Below are 15306 nucleotides of genomic sequence, written 5' to 3' on the forward strand. Positions count from 1 at the left end.
AGCAGGAAATATCGATTGCCTGATAAATCTAGCTGCCCAGGCTGTTCTATGACTAAATTTAAAAGACTACATGGGTGACGGTGGGTCACAGCATGACAGACCGGATCATGAGCTGGCACAGGCGGCTGTCAAAATTTTCTTGACACACTACAATGGGCTTGATGCAAGAACAGCTCGAGAAGCTACATGATGCTTCCAATCGTTATCTCACGGATGACTGGGGCATTGTCGAGACTGAGGAGGTGATGGACGACGTCTTTGGGCCGTATAAGACGCGTGTTGAGGGCCCCAAGCTTCAAGCTTGGACAGGGTATTGGAAGGAGCTGCAGGCCTACGAGTGCAAGATGAGGGAGGACCCAGAGGGTGGACATGTGAAACCCACGGTGCGTCGTGTCAATGCTCACACATTCGTCCGCTAACAGGTCGGAATCTTCGCAGATGCCGGGCCCAGTGGAGATGGATTTCTCCCAGGCTTCCGATGCAATGGAGATCGATGACGACTCAGCTGAGGCATCAAAGCCTGTCAAGCAGACCGCCGTCCGGCCGAAGATTCTCAAAACGCTGAAAATGTGCACTGAAGAACATGAAGGATGCCAAAAGAACGGCAACATCCCTCAGGGCCAGCAGTCCAGTGCGGGAGCACGGGTGAATGACCTTGCTGCCCGAACCGTCATCAAATCCTTCGAGCAGGGGAAATTCTACTTCTACTGCATCAGATGCGACCAACAATGGGCCAACAATGCGAGCGCCCGAGCCTATCCTCATGTCAAAAGTAGCCTCGACCCAGGCGTTCTCAGAGACGACGCGACTTTGTCGCGTGACCCATCCGTATATAGTAGTTAGATCAATAAAATCAGTGCAATAAAAGTTACAAAAATTGTATCTGATTTACAAGAAATCAAGTTCTATGTCATAGTATCAAATATTGCATACATTATGACTACCCCATTCTTGACCATGTTTTGTAAACAATAAGTACACATTATTCAAGCCCAGATATTTGTTGAAAAAATAGTGTCACATTATTATTACCCCAATTTGTCATATATAATGGCAATTTGTCACTTATTTCTGATATCAATATATTGGGTACACTTTGGTGCTGGCCCAGATTTTTGATATATATGGTCTCATATCTTGTGACACATTTGGTGCATTTGTTGGTTGCAAATCATTGCCACAAAGTTATGGTCAGCGAGACAGGGGCTATAACAGCAATAAAGGTTGAAACGCAGAGGCCCACAAAATTGTCAGTTAATATTGGCTCTGAGTTCAGTCCAATCTGATGACTTAATATATGCCCCAAATCAAGTCTACTTTCTAGAGTTTTGTTAGTTATTGTTCCAAGTTGTGAAAATGTACATTTTTTTGTCCACTATTTATCATAAATAAATCCTACTTCAGGGCCTATTGGTGTGATTCCCGAACTCCCGTAGTTACTAGTGTCAGCAATCTGACACTTAATCGATCGTCGGCTATTCGTCATCTCTTTTCTTCCCGTCATCTGGCATCCCGCCCCGATGACGAGCAGCCCGAAGCTGACGCAGCCATGGCCAGAATTGGCGGAAGCTTCTTTCGGGAACGCGTGATAAAGGCGTCATCTAGTAACGCCACTAGCTGGTATACATCCACTGCCAGACTTCCTTGCCCCTTACCACCATGGCACCCGTTCGCAACGGACGCGTCATCTTCAACGCGTACCCTGAAGGCAAGTTGGCTAACTCTACGCTTCTGTTGAATCGCTCACAGCCCGCAGAGTACCCAATTCCGGGCGAAACGACCGTCTACGATGAATCAGCCCAGATCGATACCGCCACTGTGGCGCTGAACGGCGGCTTCCTCGTGAAGACTCTCGTTCTTTCCATAGACCCCTTCCTGCGCAACCGCATGCGCGACCCGCAGGCGAAAGATCCATCGCGTCGCGGCAACTCGCAGGGGTACAAGCTCGGAGAGCCGTATGTTTCGCCTCCTACTTTTGCCCTTGCTACGAACGCTAATACGCACTCTTGCTCAGGATCGACGGGTTTGGTGTCGGCGTCATTGTGCGCTCAGAAGTGCCTGATTTACCGGAGGGGAAGCATGTCTATGGGTTCATTCGTGCGTTACAGGACATTTCTTCTCCGACCATGAACTAACGAGTAGGGTTCCCAGCTTTCCAAGAGTACACTATCTTCCCTCCTAGTGCGCAACTTCGCATTATCGAAAAGCACCCAGACCTCCAATGGAGCGTCTACGTCGGAGCCGCTGGAATGCCGGGACAAACGGCATATGGCGGCTGGAAAGAGCACGCGGGCGCCAAAGCCGGGGAGGTGCTGTTCGTAACTACGGGAGCGGGACCGGTGGGATCGTGCGTTGGCTCTCATTTCATTCGGACTTATGGATACTCATCGTTCGCAAGTTTTGTCATCCAGCTCGCAAAGCAAGCGGGCCTCAAGGTGATCGCGTCTGCGGGCACGGAGGAGAAACTCGCGTTCATGAAATCTATCGGAGCGGACGTGGTGTTCAATTACAAGACGACGGACACGCGGGCGGTGCTTGAAAAAGAGGGTCCCGTTGATATGTGAGTGACGGATTGTATGGATTCACAGCTGACGAACCCTTGCTGGATAGTTATTGGGACAACGTGGGTGGCGATATTCTTGACGTTACCCTCGAAAACACGGCCATCTATGCACGCATTTTGGTTCGTGCTACAGCCTACTATGCACTGTTTGCTGTGCTTACCGTTATTCCTCAGTTGTGCGGCGCGATGTCAGGGTACAACACAGGCTACGTCCCCGTCAAGAACCTCAACATGGCGTACGCCCGCTCACTATCTCTGTACGGTGTCGCTGTCGCGCGTCTCGCCCCGATCTATGCCGAGCGCTTCTACGACGAAGTCCCCGCAAAGCTCGCGAGTGGCGAGATCAAGTATACTGAGGAAAAGAGCTACGGGTTGGACAAGGTCGGGGACGTCCTGCTCGCTGTGCAGAAGGGAACAAACAAGGCAAAAGCGGTCATCATCGTTGCGGAAGAATAGATAGAAACTTGGTGTAAGTAGCGTATTTGTATCCACTGGCAGACTCCGAATATCTTGGGAATATCGCTGAACTTGAATTAAAGTCGTCACAGCAATCCGTCAACGGCTTGACGATGAACTTGAATGCCGGTCTATTTTTTGTCAATCGGCTATCTACCACTAGTAGAAACAGTGTCTGATACAGGAGAGTCTTGGCCTCAATAACGCGGATCGAGACTCGGAGCCACAATGGTTTTAATTCGACTTCAGGAGCTACTTATTATACAGCAAGGCATAGAGTATACTAGTGGTATGATGGTACTTACATAGTAAAAGTAGGAAAGCAGACAAAAAGCAAAGCAAAAGAACGAGAACGAGAATTTTCAATACACCCCTCCCTGGAGGCGAACAGCCGGTATTTGGTCACCGCTCGTGATATCACCAACACCATAATCGCCGCCTGGACCGGCTCTCCACAAATAATGCGCATCGTCCAAGTGGTGCAGGCCGGTATGGGTAGCAGACGGTAGTGTCTCTGCGGTGGCAGCCAGGTCATGATATTCAGGGAACTCGCTTTCCTGAGGGACTTCCGGTTGCTGCCAATGACTGCCCGCGGGCCTGGTGTCAGATATCGTAGCCAGGAAGGCAACTAAAGACTCGTCGGACTCCGTGGCATTCCCGCTCAACTGAGCAAGGTGAGGAGAAGGCGTGGCACGAGCATCGTGGCCCGGGACGGGTGTCGCCCTGGCTACTAGTAGCGCCGACTGTCTTGAAGAGCTCGGGAGTCCGCTACCCATGGCCGTCGCAGGGAGCTCGACGAAGGGACTGGTAAGGTACGCGTTCCTGAAGAAGTCCTCAGGGGCGACCGTACAGGGTGGACCGAAACCGTCGTGGGGTCCCTGAGGAGCGAAAAGTTGCCACTGGGACTGGGGGTCGATCCATTTTTGCGGTTGGGGAATAACGACCGTGCCTGCACCAGTCCAAGCTCCATCCTCGTAAACAGGAGGTGCCGCAGGTTGTGAAACGTTTTCAGGCTCGAAGGGGTAAGAAGAAGCATGTCCTGTATAGGTCATCGGCCAGGTGTCAATGAATTGTGGTGCATCGGGAACATTTGAGTGGAATGCGGGTCCTGGGGTTCCAAAATGATGAATCTGTTGTACCAATGGCGCGTTTGTCGCGATTGCGCCACTGGTAGTAACCATGTTCGAGTCGGACTGTCGGAACGGAAGCGGCGGGCGCGTGTTCCTGTGCATAGCGGCGCGAGGAATGTCGGCGCCACCGAACGGTGTGGCAGTGGTGGCATAATGATATTCGGATTCAGAGTTGGGGTACACTGGCAGTGGCGCAAAGTGAACGGCTGGTGCAGCTAGGGTGGGTGGCAAGGGCAAGTTGTCGAGTCCAGTTGATTCGGGGGGAGAGATGCTTCCCTGGGCAATCTTATGGCTCGTTTTAACGCGCTTCGCTGGTCGGTCTCCACCATCGTCCCGCTCAGCTCTGCGGATAGGCTCGTACCCGTGCTTGTTCTGTCGGTGTCGTGTGAGATTGGCGTTATCGACGGTCTCGTAGTCACAGGAGTCCTCTGGACAAGACAGTTTGCCTTCGCCACTGCGCTCGAGCGTGAGCTTACGGGAAACTAGATAGAATAGATACAACGACGCACTGCTTGCTTCTTAGATGACTGCGCATGTTCGACTTTTGGTGGATAGAAATGGAGTGGTCGCATTCGGGATAGTAGGGGCAGTTGAAGAGAAGACCTCTACCGAATATAAATCAGTACTGTCCATCTGGGTGGCAAGGACAGAGGAAACTCACAAATCTCGCTGTTCCGCCATTGTCCGATGTTTCGTATTGTAGTGGCGTTCGATGTCCATCGCCCTCTTACTGCATTTGGGACAGAGGATGCATTTATATGGCCGATCGGCTTGTCCAGACTTAATACAGATGGCTGAATCATGGCCTCTGGGCTATTGTGCTCCCGTCAGTAGGTGGCATGAAACGATCGCGCGCCAGTCACATACATTTGTCCTTTTGGCTCGAGATTTCGCTGTGGGTTGGGCATCGCGTGCCATAGCAATAGAGGGACACTTGGTTCGATGAGGAGGTGGAAGGAAAGTGGGAGAGTTTGTGACCCAGACTGTGACTTTGCGTGAAATAAGTATATCACCACAATGGGTCGGCACTGTGACGGCGATTCACGAATTTGATGGAACGTGATGGCGAGTGCCGAGTGGTGGTGTTCCCCAAAATCCTAGCACATTTGGGGCGACAGAGATCCAGTTCATTCATCGTTGACGCGGAAATATTGGGTTGTGAAATCTTCAATCCAAAACCGTGTCTCGTTTTTCCCACTGGTCTGTGGGTCTTTCAGTGAAGAACGAATGCTCTGGGAACTCTTGTTCAGCTCGAAAACAAAGCGAGAGGAGCTGAAAGCACTTACCGTCGACCTCACACCTTCTTTTCCTCTCCACGAATTCATCTGCCGCGTCCCAGAAGTTCCAACACAGGAATACGCCTTCAGCCCAGTAGCGGTAGCGCAGTATCACGAGCCTGTCGTCCGTCAAATCGCGAGGAATATGGGCCGTCATCTGCGGTTCCCCCGCCCCGCTGTTGTCTTCTGCCTCTTCGATGGCTAGTATAACTAGCACGCGCAGTCGCCGGGCACCGTGCGAGGAGTCCCATGCGTACCGTCCACGACCGACGATGACGGGCGCCGGTTGAATGACGGCAGTCGACGAGTGCCAGATGCGTCAATTGTGGCATCAAGCTGCAGAACTCGGCGATGTGCAGAGGTATGCCGGAGTCGAAAATCTCCAAATGTGTTAGCGCATGGAATATGGGCTTGGCGGCGATGAGCCGCTTCATCGTGGCTGTGTCGAGGGAGCCCGGGCAGCGCAGCGCGTTGCTGTAGCATGCGAGAAACCGAATTTTCTTCAGTGCAAAGAATGTGTTGTAGAACGATGACTCGGATGGGACATCTCCAAGCGCCAGCCCAACCGCCCCGTTACAGAGCTGGAGTATCTTGGTATAGTCCGGTATCTTTGCTGCGGTGTCGTTGCGGCACAATACGAGACAGCGGGTTGTCCTTGCAAAGAACGATGGGGACTTGAGGGCAAGAGAAGGAGAGGGCGTGGTGTCAGTGAACTCAAGGGTGTGGTATATCACAGACTCCATCCTAGCAAATAGTTGGTTTAGGAGAAACACGATGAACAGTGAACACAGGCTTCACGCACCAAAACGACACGCGGCGCGCGACAAAGAGGAGCGGATACCGCATCTCAGGGTACACCGCCGCGGCTATCTCAAAGATCCGCCGTTCGAGTTCAGGAGGAAGACAGCTTTCTTGGCGCTCGTCAGACATGATGAGGGGAAGAGGCAAGATTGAGAGGCTGACAAATATAACCGGTTACCGATGGCATCGGCTACTTCTGATCTGCAGGGATGTATGTATGTTGACAACGAGCTGTAGCTTCTCCTACTAGTAGAGTCCACGCTACTGACTTCAAGTAAAACACTCATCCCACTCGCCCTCACCTCCATTCCTCGCGTAACTCTGACTCTCCAAAAACCTCTCCAACTTGCATATGCCCGCCCTTGTCATCTGTTTATCAGCATTGCTTCCCGCACAAAACTCCAGGGGCTGTAATTCGTCGTTGACGAATATCCTCACGCTCTTCGTCTTGTGCTCCTTTGGCCCACACAATAGCCTCTCAACTGTCATTCTTGCGCTAAACGGTACCAGATGACTCGCGAGCCACGTCCGTCCGCTCTCTGCGGTCCTGCTCGTGGGGTCTAGGGCTTTTTGCTGGCGGAACAGTCCCATTGCAGTGAAAATCGCAATGATCTGGTTATCGTGTGAGAAGTCGGCATAGATGGTCCGATTGAGCGGGAAAGTCTCCGGGTTAGAGGTCAGCGTCGTATTCGTTTGTGTAGAGTCGTTGACCGGCGTAGAGGTGAGGCGAGATATGAGTTCGTTGATGTATCCTACCCCCTGGACGCGGCCAAGGAACGCACCATAGCTAACAGGGTGTCAATTGCAAATACTCAACAGAAAGTAACGACGCACCCGGTGCCATAATATTTGTCCAAGTCCATTGCATATTCGAAGTCCATGAAATCTCCTTTGTCGAATAAATCGCAGAAGGGAGATAGTGTCAGATTGCTGCCTTGAGCTGTCGCGACGGTGTGGAATGCACACATCGCGATGAGCGCATACGTATCCGAATCGACGAGATTCGCTCCCGGCGCGCCAGCGTTAAGTCGTTTAGTGATGCTTGGAGCGAATATCGATAGCCACGCTGCTGTTTGGGTGTCCGAAGATCCGGCATTAGGGCAGCCATTGTCGTCCAAGGTGTCGTTCCCCTTGATACGAGCCTTCAGCTCTACTCATCGAAGCAGAGGGATAGTAAACGAACGGCTTCAGACAGAACAACATTGAGAGTTGGTTTATAGATGTCTTGGCTCGCCGCAGAGAACCCTGCGTGCTTCATAAGACTCTTCATGAGGACAGGGAAGCCCGACAGACGCCTCACCAGCGGTCCAATTCGTCGCACTGTCCACCACTCGCTGTCCACTCGAGGCTCGTATAAAGGGTATGTTGTCAGCGCTGAGAAGTTCTCGGTAGCGATGGTAGACGAGCGCCCCCGATAGTCGAGACCTATGACCATTACGGTGGGGTGATCAAATGAATAGTAGAGGACGCACTGCAATGCGCCAAACGGTACCAAATCGGCCACTCCCAACGAATAAGTGAAGTTCTTCAAGAACTTCATGCGCGGATCATTGTAGGTCGCGGGCTTCTGCAGTTTTTCGATTGCTTCCTTGATAGATGCGCCAGATCCCGAGGTGGGGAAACGGGCTCCATGGCGTTCCAGCTTTGTCGAGTTAGAGGGAGCTCTGGTAGCTAAGCAGCACATACAATATGAGCCTAAGAGCATGAGCCGAAGTAGGACACCTCATGCGGACGACGCACCTGTTCAATAACACACTGCTTTGGTGGGGGCTCATACGCTCCAACGGCGAAGTAGGGTGTGTACGCGCCCCATGACTTGGATATCGTCGAGGGAGTGGTGACACTATTGGTTTTGGCGGAGGATAAAAGCAGCAATGAAGCAGGGAATAGCTGTCCGAGCATGACCAGCAGCATCGAGGTGGTCGTCAGGAAAAACCGCCATGTGGTGTGAGACAAGAAAGCTGACTCATATCACACACGTGTGTCGCTTACGATTTGATGCCCGACGGTCACACCGGCCACTTCTTTCGTCTTGACCAACATGTGCACATGCTAATTCTCTACTACCCGGTCCTATCCTACAAGGAAGGCTCTGCGGCTTTCATTCTACACAGTAGATGACTGACCACCGGGCGGTTGGCTGATTCGGAGTACTCGGTCATTCGCGATGGCGACCCGAACTTGAAGACCCTGCCCAAGCCGGAGGCGGCCACACATTCGGATAGTTTGCGTCTACCACAGTATCGTCCCATTGAATCCTGACAATTAATCAGGTTTTCCCTATTTCTCAGTATTCACTCACGATTGCTGCCAATGACCTCCTTGGGGCTGGTATTCAGCCGCATTCGACGAACTGGCCGTGATTCAGCCTGATTTAGCCGTCGTATTGCCAATCTGGGACTCACTATGCAGTCGGCATTGAATAGTCAGCTCCTGCTTGAGCATTCCACACAACTTGATCCTCTCGTGCCGAAAACGCTCCCCACTGGCAAGCCTGTGGACTGGGATTTTGTCCTTCTTGCATTTGTCCTTGGCTCTGCCCTCCTGGCCATGCGTAACCTGAACCCGGAACTTCGCCCCACCGATGATATCCTGCTGAGCCCACTGGTGGTACCGGTGCAACCCCAGTTACAGACTCCTGTTGGCGAGGATATGGATTGACGAGATGGACTTCCTCTGACATGCCTGCCGACGAACTATTGTATGGGTGCGCGCGACCCTTAGACTGGGGGCCTCTTCTCTTGACTGCGGTGTCCGGCTCTACTGGAACATATTCGCAACGCAGTCCTTTGCGCTCGCAGCGCGCGCAGACATGATCCGCTCTCGAGGTTGGTTTGCACTGAAATGGTTAGACTACAGTCAACTTCAGGAATCGTAACGAGTATCCGAAGCTCACCCTGATGTGCTGCTTTCGACATTCTAAGCACGCCATGTAGGTTCGTGCATCAGAAGCAGGAGGTGCTTGCTGGCTAGACATTTCACTTGATTCTGGAAGGATGAGGGTCAAAGCAGCGAGCCGCTCCCTCTTTATGCTACCCACTGCCGCCAGGTTGCCATTATTTGCTGAAACTACGGCGCTGCCCATTGGAGCAGCCTGTACACTTGAATAAATGTAAACTGGGGTCTTGTTGCACGTTGCAGGCGGCTAATGGACTCGGAGGCCCTTAGTGCACTGGCAGTCGCGCTTCGGGGCAGACGGGAGTATTATGCCACTGTCCATCGATCGGCATGACTCAGACTCACAGAGCCAACAGCAGAACTTCTTCGGGAAAATCCCGATTCCCGACCGATCATGATATCAGACTTGTCTTGCGCATTACTTGCTATTGCAGAACTTCGGCCGAACTGTGGTTGTGCATTCGAAAACTGCCGTGTTGGATTATTCCATCGACTCAGTCTCACAGAATCAGTGCTGCCGGTTGAGGCCCTTCAAGTTGGTCGGCAACCGTACATCGAAATCAAAATACTTGCACTCGATGGGATGCGCTGTGTTAAATAGCTGCAACACCACGTATGTTGCCAGTGGGCAAACAATGGTGATGTGCCCCTAAACCTCGGCATTCGGTATCGCCCTATAGCTCTGGCATTATTTTTCATCAAGTTGTTATAATGGGATCCGACGTCCGTACTTTAGATCGGAGAATCAAATCCGCCTGAGCATCGCTAGCGGCAGCTCAATATGACAATATTACGAATTACAGCAAGAGTGCTAGGATATTATCTAAGTATAGCGCCCAGCGCTAGCGCAGACAAACTGTCTCTTGCCTCACCACTCTATAACTTTATTAAAGTACTTTTCAATCAGCCCCTGGTAATACGGTTTGAGCGCCTCTGCGGAAGGAGCACCGTCGCTTTTGCTGTAGAGGTCGTATGGGTTGAAGGCCCGGACAGCGGCAAGCGCGCGGTCGTCGTTGGCGTTCGTCAGATGGGAATACGCCCCTTCCCGGTGCCAACTGTGAAGAATCTGCGTGTGAGTCATTCAAAAGACAGACGCACGACGCACGGGTAGAAGCTGTGGTAGCGGATCATCCAAAGGCCTTCCTCCGGGAGCGACGACTGCTCCTTGAGGATGTGGTACAAATACTATGAAAATGTCACTTTCCGTGGAGGGGATTTAACAATATCGCGCACCTCGTCATGGCCCCAGGACAGCATGACATTATCCAGACCACAATGCGGCTTGTAGACGCCGTATTCACTCGAATATACCTCGTCCCGCGAGTCGGGATTGTTGACAAACGATTCGTGAAGGACAATCTTGTCTGAGAAGGCGCAACCGACGACGAAGGTATCCTGAGGTTTGGTTCAGAAACAGGCTGAGAAGGAGCAGGAGGCTTTACTGACACCGACGACATCCCATTGGCCTCTGTGTTTCGCGATCAGTGCACTGCCCAGAGAGATGGGGATAAGACACGTACTCCGAGCCGAACAGATACAGCAGCTTTCCGAGGTCGTGGACGAGCCCGGTCACCTGCATCCATTCAGGCTTCCCGTCGCGGCGGATGGCCTCGGCTGTCTGGAGCAGATGCTCAATTTGTGAGAGCTCAGTCTGGTCCCGAGGTCAATAGAGTCGGGAGGGGGGATCCAATGGCAACCCACGTCAGGATCCGAGTCGTCCACGAGTGTGTTTAGCATCTCCATAGCCTCCCATATGCCTGGAACGAGGTCAACTTGAATATAATAACCGTAACTCGAAGGCCACGCACCCATCCGTGCCCGCACCTTCTGGCGCATGTTGACACGCATTCGGATGTTGAACTCCATCGTCTGCTTCTCTAGCGTCTACTTCAGTAATGGCAAGACGACTGACAGGGAGGGGGCAGCGAGATCCGAACCGTGTTGCTCCTTGTAAAAGCGTTTGACGCGATCGCAGGCGTCGTCGTACTGCCGGAACTTGCTCTTGTCCTTCTCCTCGTCAAACGCGGCCGTTTCGTCCCACAGCTTCCCCTTCAGGATGTTCACTGGGCGAAGAAACGCGTCAGCGGGCCCGAAAGCGCGACGGCGCGGCTCGGGTACCTTGGTCGACAGCGTCGGAGACCGTGTCGAAGTCGTCGGGGATGTGGACGGTCATGGTGTGGAGGGAGGAGAGTGGCTGCGGAGCAAGCCTGTCGCCGTTTTTTTATACTCGGCGTTTGGCATATGGCATGCGCCGAATGGGGCATACATGTTACGAAACATTATGATTGCCATGATGCACGGACCACGGGATTCCCAAGAAAAGTTGATGGCTCCAACGTGGCTCCAAACACGCTCCAGGCACAACTATTGGCGTCGTTGCGAGGCCAAAGTAGACGCAGTTACGCAACACGGCCAGTGTGGTTGCTCAACCCTCTTATCATACCCAGTAACTTTGAAAGAGCCTTCATCCAGGCAATTGCCCCAACGAGCATAGGTCTAACACGGGCATTTCCGCCCATGTCGGGAGGTTGGATGGCGATAGTCAACACCAAGTCAACACTGCCCAGGGAACGGTGGCTTATCAACCTCCGTGTTTTGAAGGGTTTCGCCGCGATATCGGTATCGGATTGAGATTGGCGCTTGATTGTGTTTGCCCATCGTCAGACCTATCGATAACATTTAACTTTGGACAGCGTACTCAAAAGATGGACAGCAAACCGCCGCAAAATGATGGCGCAATTGGCAGAAAACTCGTGGTGCTACTGTCGCCGTTCGACATCGGGCATATACATGCACATATTACACATACCAGGCAATACCCGAGTCAACAGTGACTGAACACTTGACCAACACCGGCTTTCAATAGACCATTGTTGCGATGAATGGCAATTTTTGCATAACCGATCACAATCGGATCCAGAAGGACTAGTACTGACTGTACGAACAGGATGATATATCGATGATACTCAATAAGCGGAGAACAAAAACGATTCTCTTGTGTATTTCACTCCTCAGCGACAAGCACCACTGCCTTCGCCTTGTTTTCCCCCTTCTGAACCGCGAGTATGACGTGCCCCGCCTTGTCCAGCCCCTTCGTTATCTCCTCTGTGTACTTAATCTCCCCGCTGACGAGCTTCGCGGGCACCTCCGCGTAGAAGTCCTTCGCATACTTGTGGAATAGGCGGAACACGAGGATACCGTGGATATGCAGCGTCTTCGCAACGACCTGCGCGAGGTTCTGTTTGGAAGAGGACATGAAAATCGGGCAAGAGAGAGAGAGAGAGAGAACGCGCCTTGATGGGGGTCTGGCCGGTGTTATACCCCGCAATCGAGCCACAGAGCTGCAAGATGCGAGTCAGACCAAACTACAGACGCACCAAAACACGCACGATAAAACGGGCATTCACAGCGGCCGCGTCAATCGCCGCGTCCAGAATCTCCCCGCCGACATTGTCCCAGTATATGTCAATCGGGCCCTCTTTTGCCAGGACCTCCTTCGTGTCTGTTGTCTTGTAGTTGAACGCGAAGTCTGCCCCAAGGGACTTGATGAATGCGACCTTCTCTTCCGAGCCAGCGGACGCAATGACCTTTGCGCCGGCAGCTTTCGCAAGTTGAATGACAAAGCTGCAAAAGGCGAAGGTCAGTGAAAGAAGTTAACATAAGGGATAAGGACGCACGACCCAACGGGTCCAGCACCTGTGGAAACGAAGACGACTTCACCCTAAAATAAGGACTGAGACGAGGAATTTCACTTAAAACACTACCCGCACCGGCTTCACTTCAGAATGCTCTTTCCAACCGGCATATGCGGTTTGTCCGGGCATGCCTGCCGCGCCGATGTAAACCGAAAGGGGGAGCTGGGGGTGCTTGTCCACGATGACCAGTGAAGTGAGCGATGGGAAGACGGCGTATTCTTGGAAAGCTTTTACCCAACGTTAGTGGTGGAAAAAGCGAAAGGATTGTTGTGACTCACGGACAATGGGGCCCTGGACGTACTGCCCGGGTTTGACCTCTTCAGTTTCCGAGCGCAATACCACCGCGATCCCATATCCAACAATTCTAGAGGGTCATCAGCCGCCAGTCAGCCGCAAACTAGCAAAGCACCCACGGCTCTCCGAGCGTGAATGGAAGCTATATCGATTGGAGTGCTGGGTGCAAGCTGAGAACGCCAACGGCTTACATTGTACGACTTTTTCTCTGGCGAGCGCATCCTGCCGCGAAGGTAGGGGTCGACGGACAGGACCAATACCTTGGCCAAGAGGCCGCCATTCAGCGGGATCGTGTCGAGATCGATTTGCTCCGTCTCGTCATAGACAGTGGTCTCTCCCGGAATGGGGTAGTCTTCCAATTCATCAGCCCAACGACGGAGAGAGAATAGAGGGACGTGCCATTCGGGACGGAGTTGAAGAGCAGACGGGCGTTGCGTACGGTGGGCATGGCTGGCGAGAGAGTATGTGCGATGGCGCGATTCCGGTACTCTATGAGCCGGGCACCAAGTTTCGGATGCTTGCTCAGCAGTGGTGGTGGTCATGGGAAAAGAGCCACGATTGACAGATACGATCATCCGATTGCCGTTTTAGGCAGGCACAGCCTTGGCCAACCTTTCCTCATGTCCTCCCACTTGCCGCCAGAAGTATGGGAGCTCGTCGTTGACAGCCTGGACGATGACGCGCTACTTGTCGCTGCGTGTGCCTCCACAAAGTTTAACATCATTTGCCTTGCGTTCTTTTTCCGTCGTACCGGCGTCGAGCCAGCCGCTGAAAAAGTCGCCGCAGATCACCACGTCTTGCGTGGACTACACCTTGCGTGTCGCGAACTGGTTCAGCGCTTCGAATCTCACGAGCTGGTATGCAAGCTGCCGTTTGTCACCACGCTTCCAACACTCCGCCGTCTCGACACCGTCATGCAGCGTTTCCCGCGCTTCACAAGCCTCCGTCTCCCCTCCGTCTACCCCAGCTGTCAATCACCTGCAATGCTGCATATCTTAAAACGAATCATCATCACAACGACTTCAAAGCGTGCGGTGACAACGCCCGTCGTTGTATCCGGCGGAGGGTCGCTCTATGTCTTCAAAACAGCGAAGGAGATTCGGAGTTGGAAGGCAATCCACCCAGACTACCCTTCAAGCCTTTTGCGACTCATGCCACGTCGGCTGCGTCCGTGCCTCCCCGATCACCATATTTCGCCGCCAAAGTAGGCCCCGACAGGATGAAGATAGACCTTACAACAGCCGTTGGCGCACTACATATTACGGATGTAGCGGTTGGCACAGGAACACACGTGGCACTAGTTAGTTTCGCCGAGCAGTCACTGGGACTCCGCACCACTGGCTGGCTCACGGCACAACGTCTGAGCCCACTCCTGCCCCTCTTCAGCTTGCATACGCCGAGAATGCTGACTCTCGGCACAGGCCTAACGGATCTGGCCGACGGTGCCCTCGGCGACTTTCTCAATGCGCGACATCGTATCACCCAACTCCATTTCACTGCTGGCGCTCTAACGCCTCCCGTCTGCGAAAGCCTGGCTGCTGTCGAGCTGCCTTCATTGACGACAGTCGCCTGCGATGACCCCGGCGATGTCCCCTGGGTTATCAGCACCCTCTGCAACAACCCATGGTCGGTACTGTGGAAATTTGGGTTCCCCCTCGACCCGAACAACACTCTCGATGTGCTACACGCATTTTCCGCTCTCGGCACGCACGCAGAAAACCGGCACAGAACCGTCAGCATCGAGCTCACGCTCCCTCACCATTTCGCCCGGCATTGGAAAAAAGGAAATAAACAAGAGGCATGTGTCCTGGGCGCTTTACCCTCGACCTTGCATGGCCACATCGTGCTGTTGACGGCAAACTGCGCAGATGCGCTCGCGGGAGTGGACTACGCGGCACAACTCCCGCACGGTGTTGTATCCATTATTCGACTGCTTTCGCCGGACAAAAACAATATTGGCTTCCATACACCGTTCAAGCTGAAGGATGGCTCGAAGCGGCAGCGGTTCAAGCTTCAATTGGAGCAGCATGCAAGGGACATGCTTCCCGCGTCGGTGGATACACGAGAACTCATGCATTAGATTATGTCGAGATACATTGCTTCTTGATTGTTCCAAACTTCCCTTCAGAATCACTATCACAAGAAGTATGTAGCCTCTACAGTCATACATAATTCAGTATCAATGGACACTG

The 15306-nt window shown here is 52.8% G+C and overlaps 5 protein-coding genes across 5 annotated transcripts; 1 reads left to right on the forward strand and 4 right to left on the reverse strand.

Moving 5' to 3' along the window:
- Positions 1 to 1659: 1659 nt before the first annotated feature.
- MIND_01160700 (NAD(P)-binding protein) lies at positions 1660 to 3019 on the forward strand (the record flags this gene model as incomplete). The annotated part of the gene is made up of 5 exons (XM_037368130.1): positions 1660 to 1955; positions 2015 to 2097; positions 2143 to 2347; positions 2399 to 2560; positions 2611 to 3019. The coding sequence occupies 5 exons, from the start codon at positions 1660 to 1662 to the stop codon at positions 3017 to 3019; spliced, it is 1155 nt and encodes a 384-aa protein (XP_037215056.1).
- A 362-nt stretch (positions 3020 to 3381) lies between these two features.
- On the reverse strand, positions 3382 to 4830 carry MIND_01160800 (uncharacterized protein; the record flags this gene model as incomplete). The annotated part of the gene is made up of 3 exons (XM_037368131.1): positions 3382 to 4603; positions 4659 to 4754; positions 4811 to 4830. 3 exons carry the CDS (start codon positions 4828 to 4830, stop codon positions 3382 to 3384), a joined length of 1338 nt encoding a protein of 445 aa, XP_037215057.1.
- A 1667-nt stretch (positions 4831 to 6497) lies between these two features.
- MIND_01160900 (uncharacterized protein) lies at positions 6498 to 8177 on the reverse strand (the record flags this gene model as incomplete). The annotated part of the gene is made up of 5 exons (XM_037368132.1): positions 7968 to 8177; positions 7914 to 7922; positions 7411 to 7869; positions 7062 to 7357; positions 6498 to 7014 (listed from the first exon to the last, which is right to left on the reverse strand). Exons 1-5 carry the CDS (start codon positions 8139 to 8141, stop codon positions 6498 to 6500), a joined length of 1455 nt encoding a protein of 484 aa, XP_037215058.1. The 5' UTR covers positions 8142 to 8177.
- A 1816-nt stretch (positions 8178 to 9993) lies between these two features.
- MIND_01161000 (uncharacterized protein) lies at positions 9994 to 11298 on the reverse strand (the record flags this gene model as incomplete). The annotated part of the gene is made up of 9 exons (XM_037368133.1): positions 9994 to 10180; positions 10231 to 10310; positions 10359 to 10520; positions 10572 to 10593; positions 10646 to 10776; positions 10827 to 10882; positions 10934 to 11002; positions 11063 to 11188; positions 11244 to 11298. The coding sequence occupies 9 exons, from the start codon at positions 11296 to 11298 to the stop codon at positions 9994 to 9996; spliced, it is 888 nt and encodes a 295-aa protein (XP_037215059.1).
- Positions 11299 to 12129: 831 nt separating this feature from the next.
- On the reverse strand, positions 12130 to 13656 carry MIND_01161100 (NAD(P)-binding protein; the record flags this gene model as incomplete). Its single annotated transcript, XM_037368134.1, has 7 exons — positions 12130 to 12466; positions 12495 to 12749; positions 12803 to 12846; positions 12896 to 13047; positions 13099 to 13184; positions 13234 to 13256; positions 13306 to 13656. The coding sequence occupies 7 exons, from the start codon at positions 13654 to 13656 to the stop codon at positions 12130 to 12132; spliced, it is 1248 nt and encodes a 415-aa protein (XP_037215060.1).
- Positions 13657 to 15306: the final 1650 nt, after the last annotated feature.

Source organism: Mycena indigotica, assembly GCF_014461135.1.
Source record: "Mycena indigotica strain 171206Taipei chromosome Unknown Mind.scaff0011, whole genome shotgun sequence".
NCBI lineage: Eukaryota > Fungi > Basidiomycota > Agaricomycetes > Agaricales > Mycenaceae > Mycena > Mycena indigotica.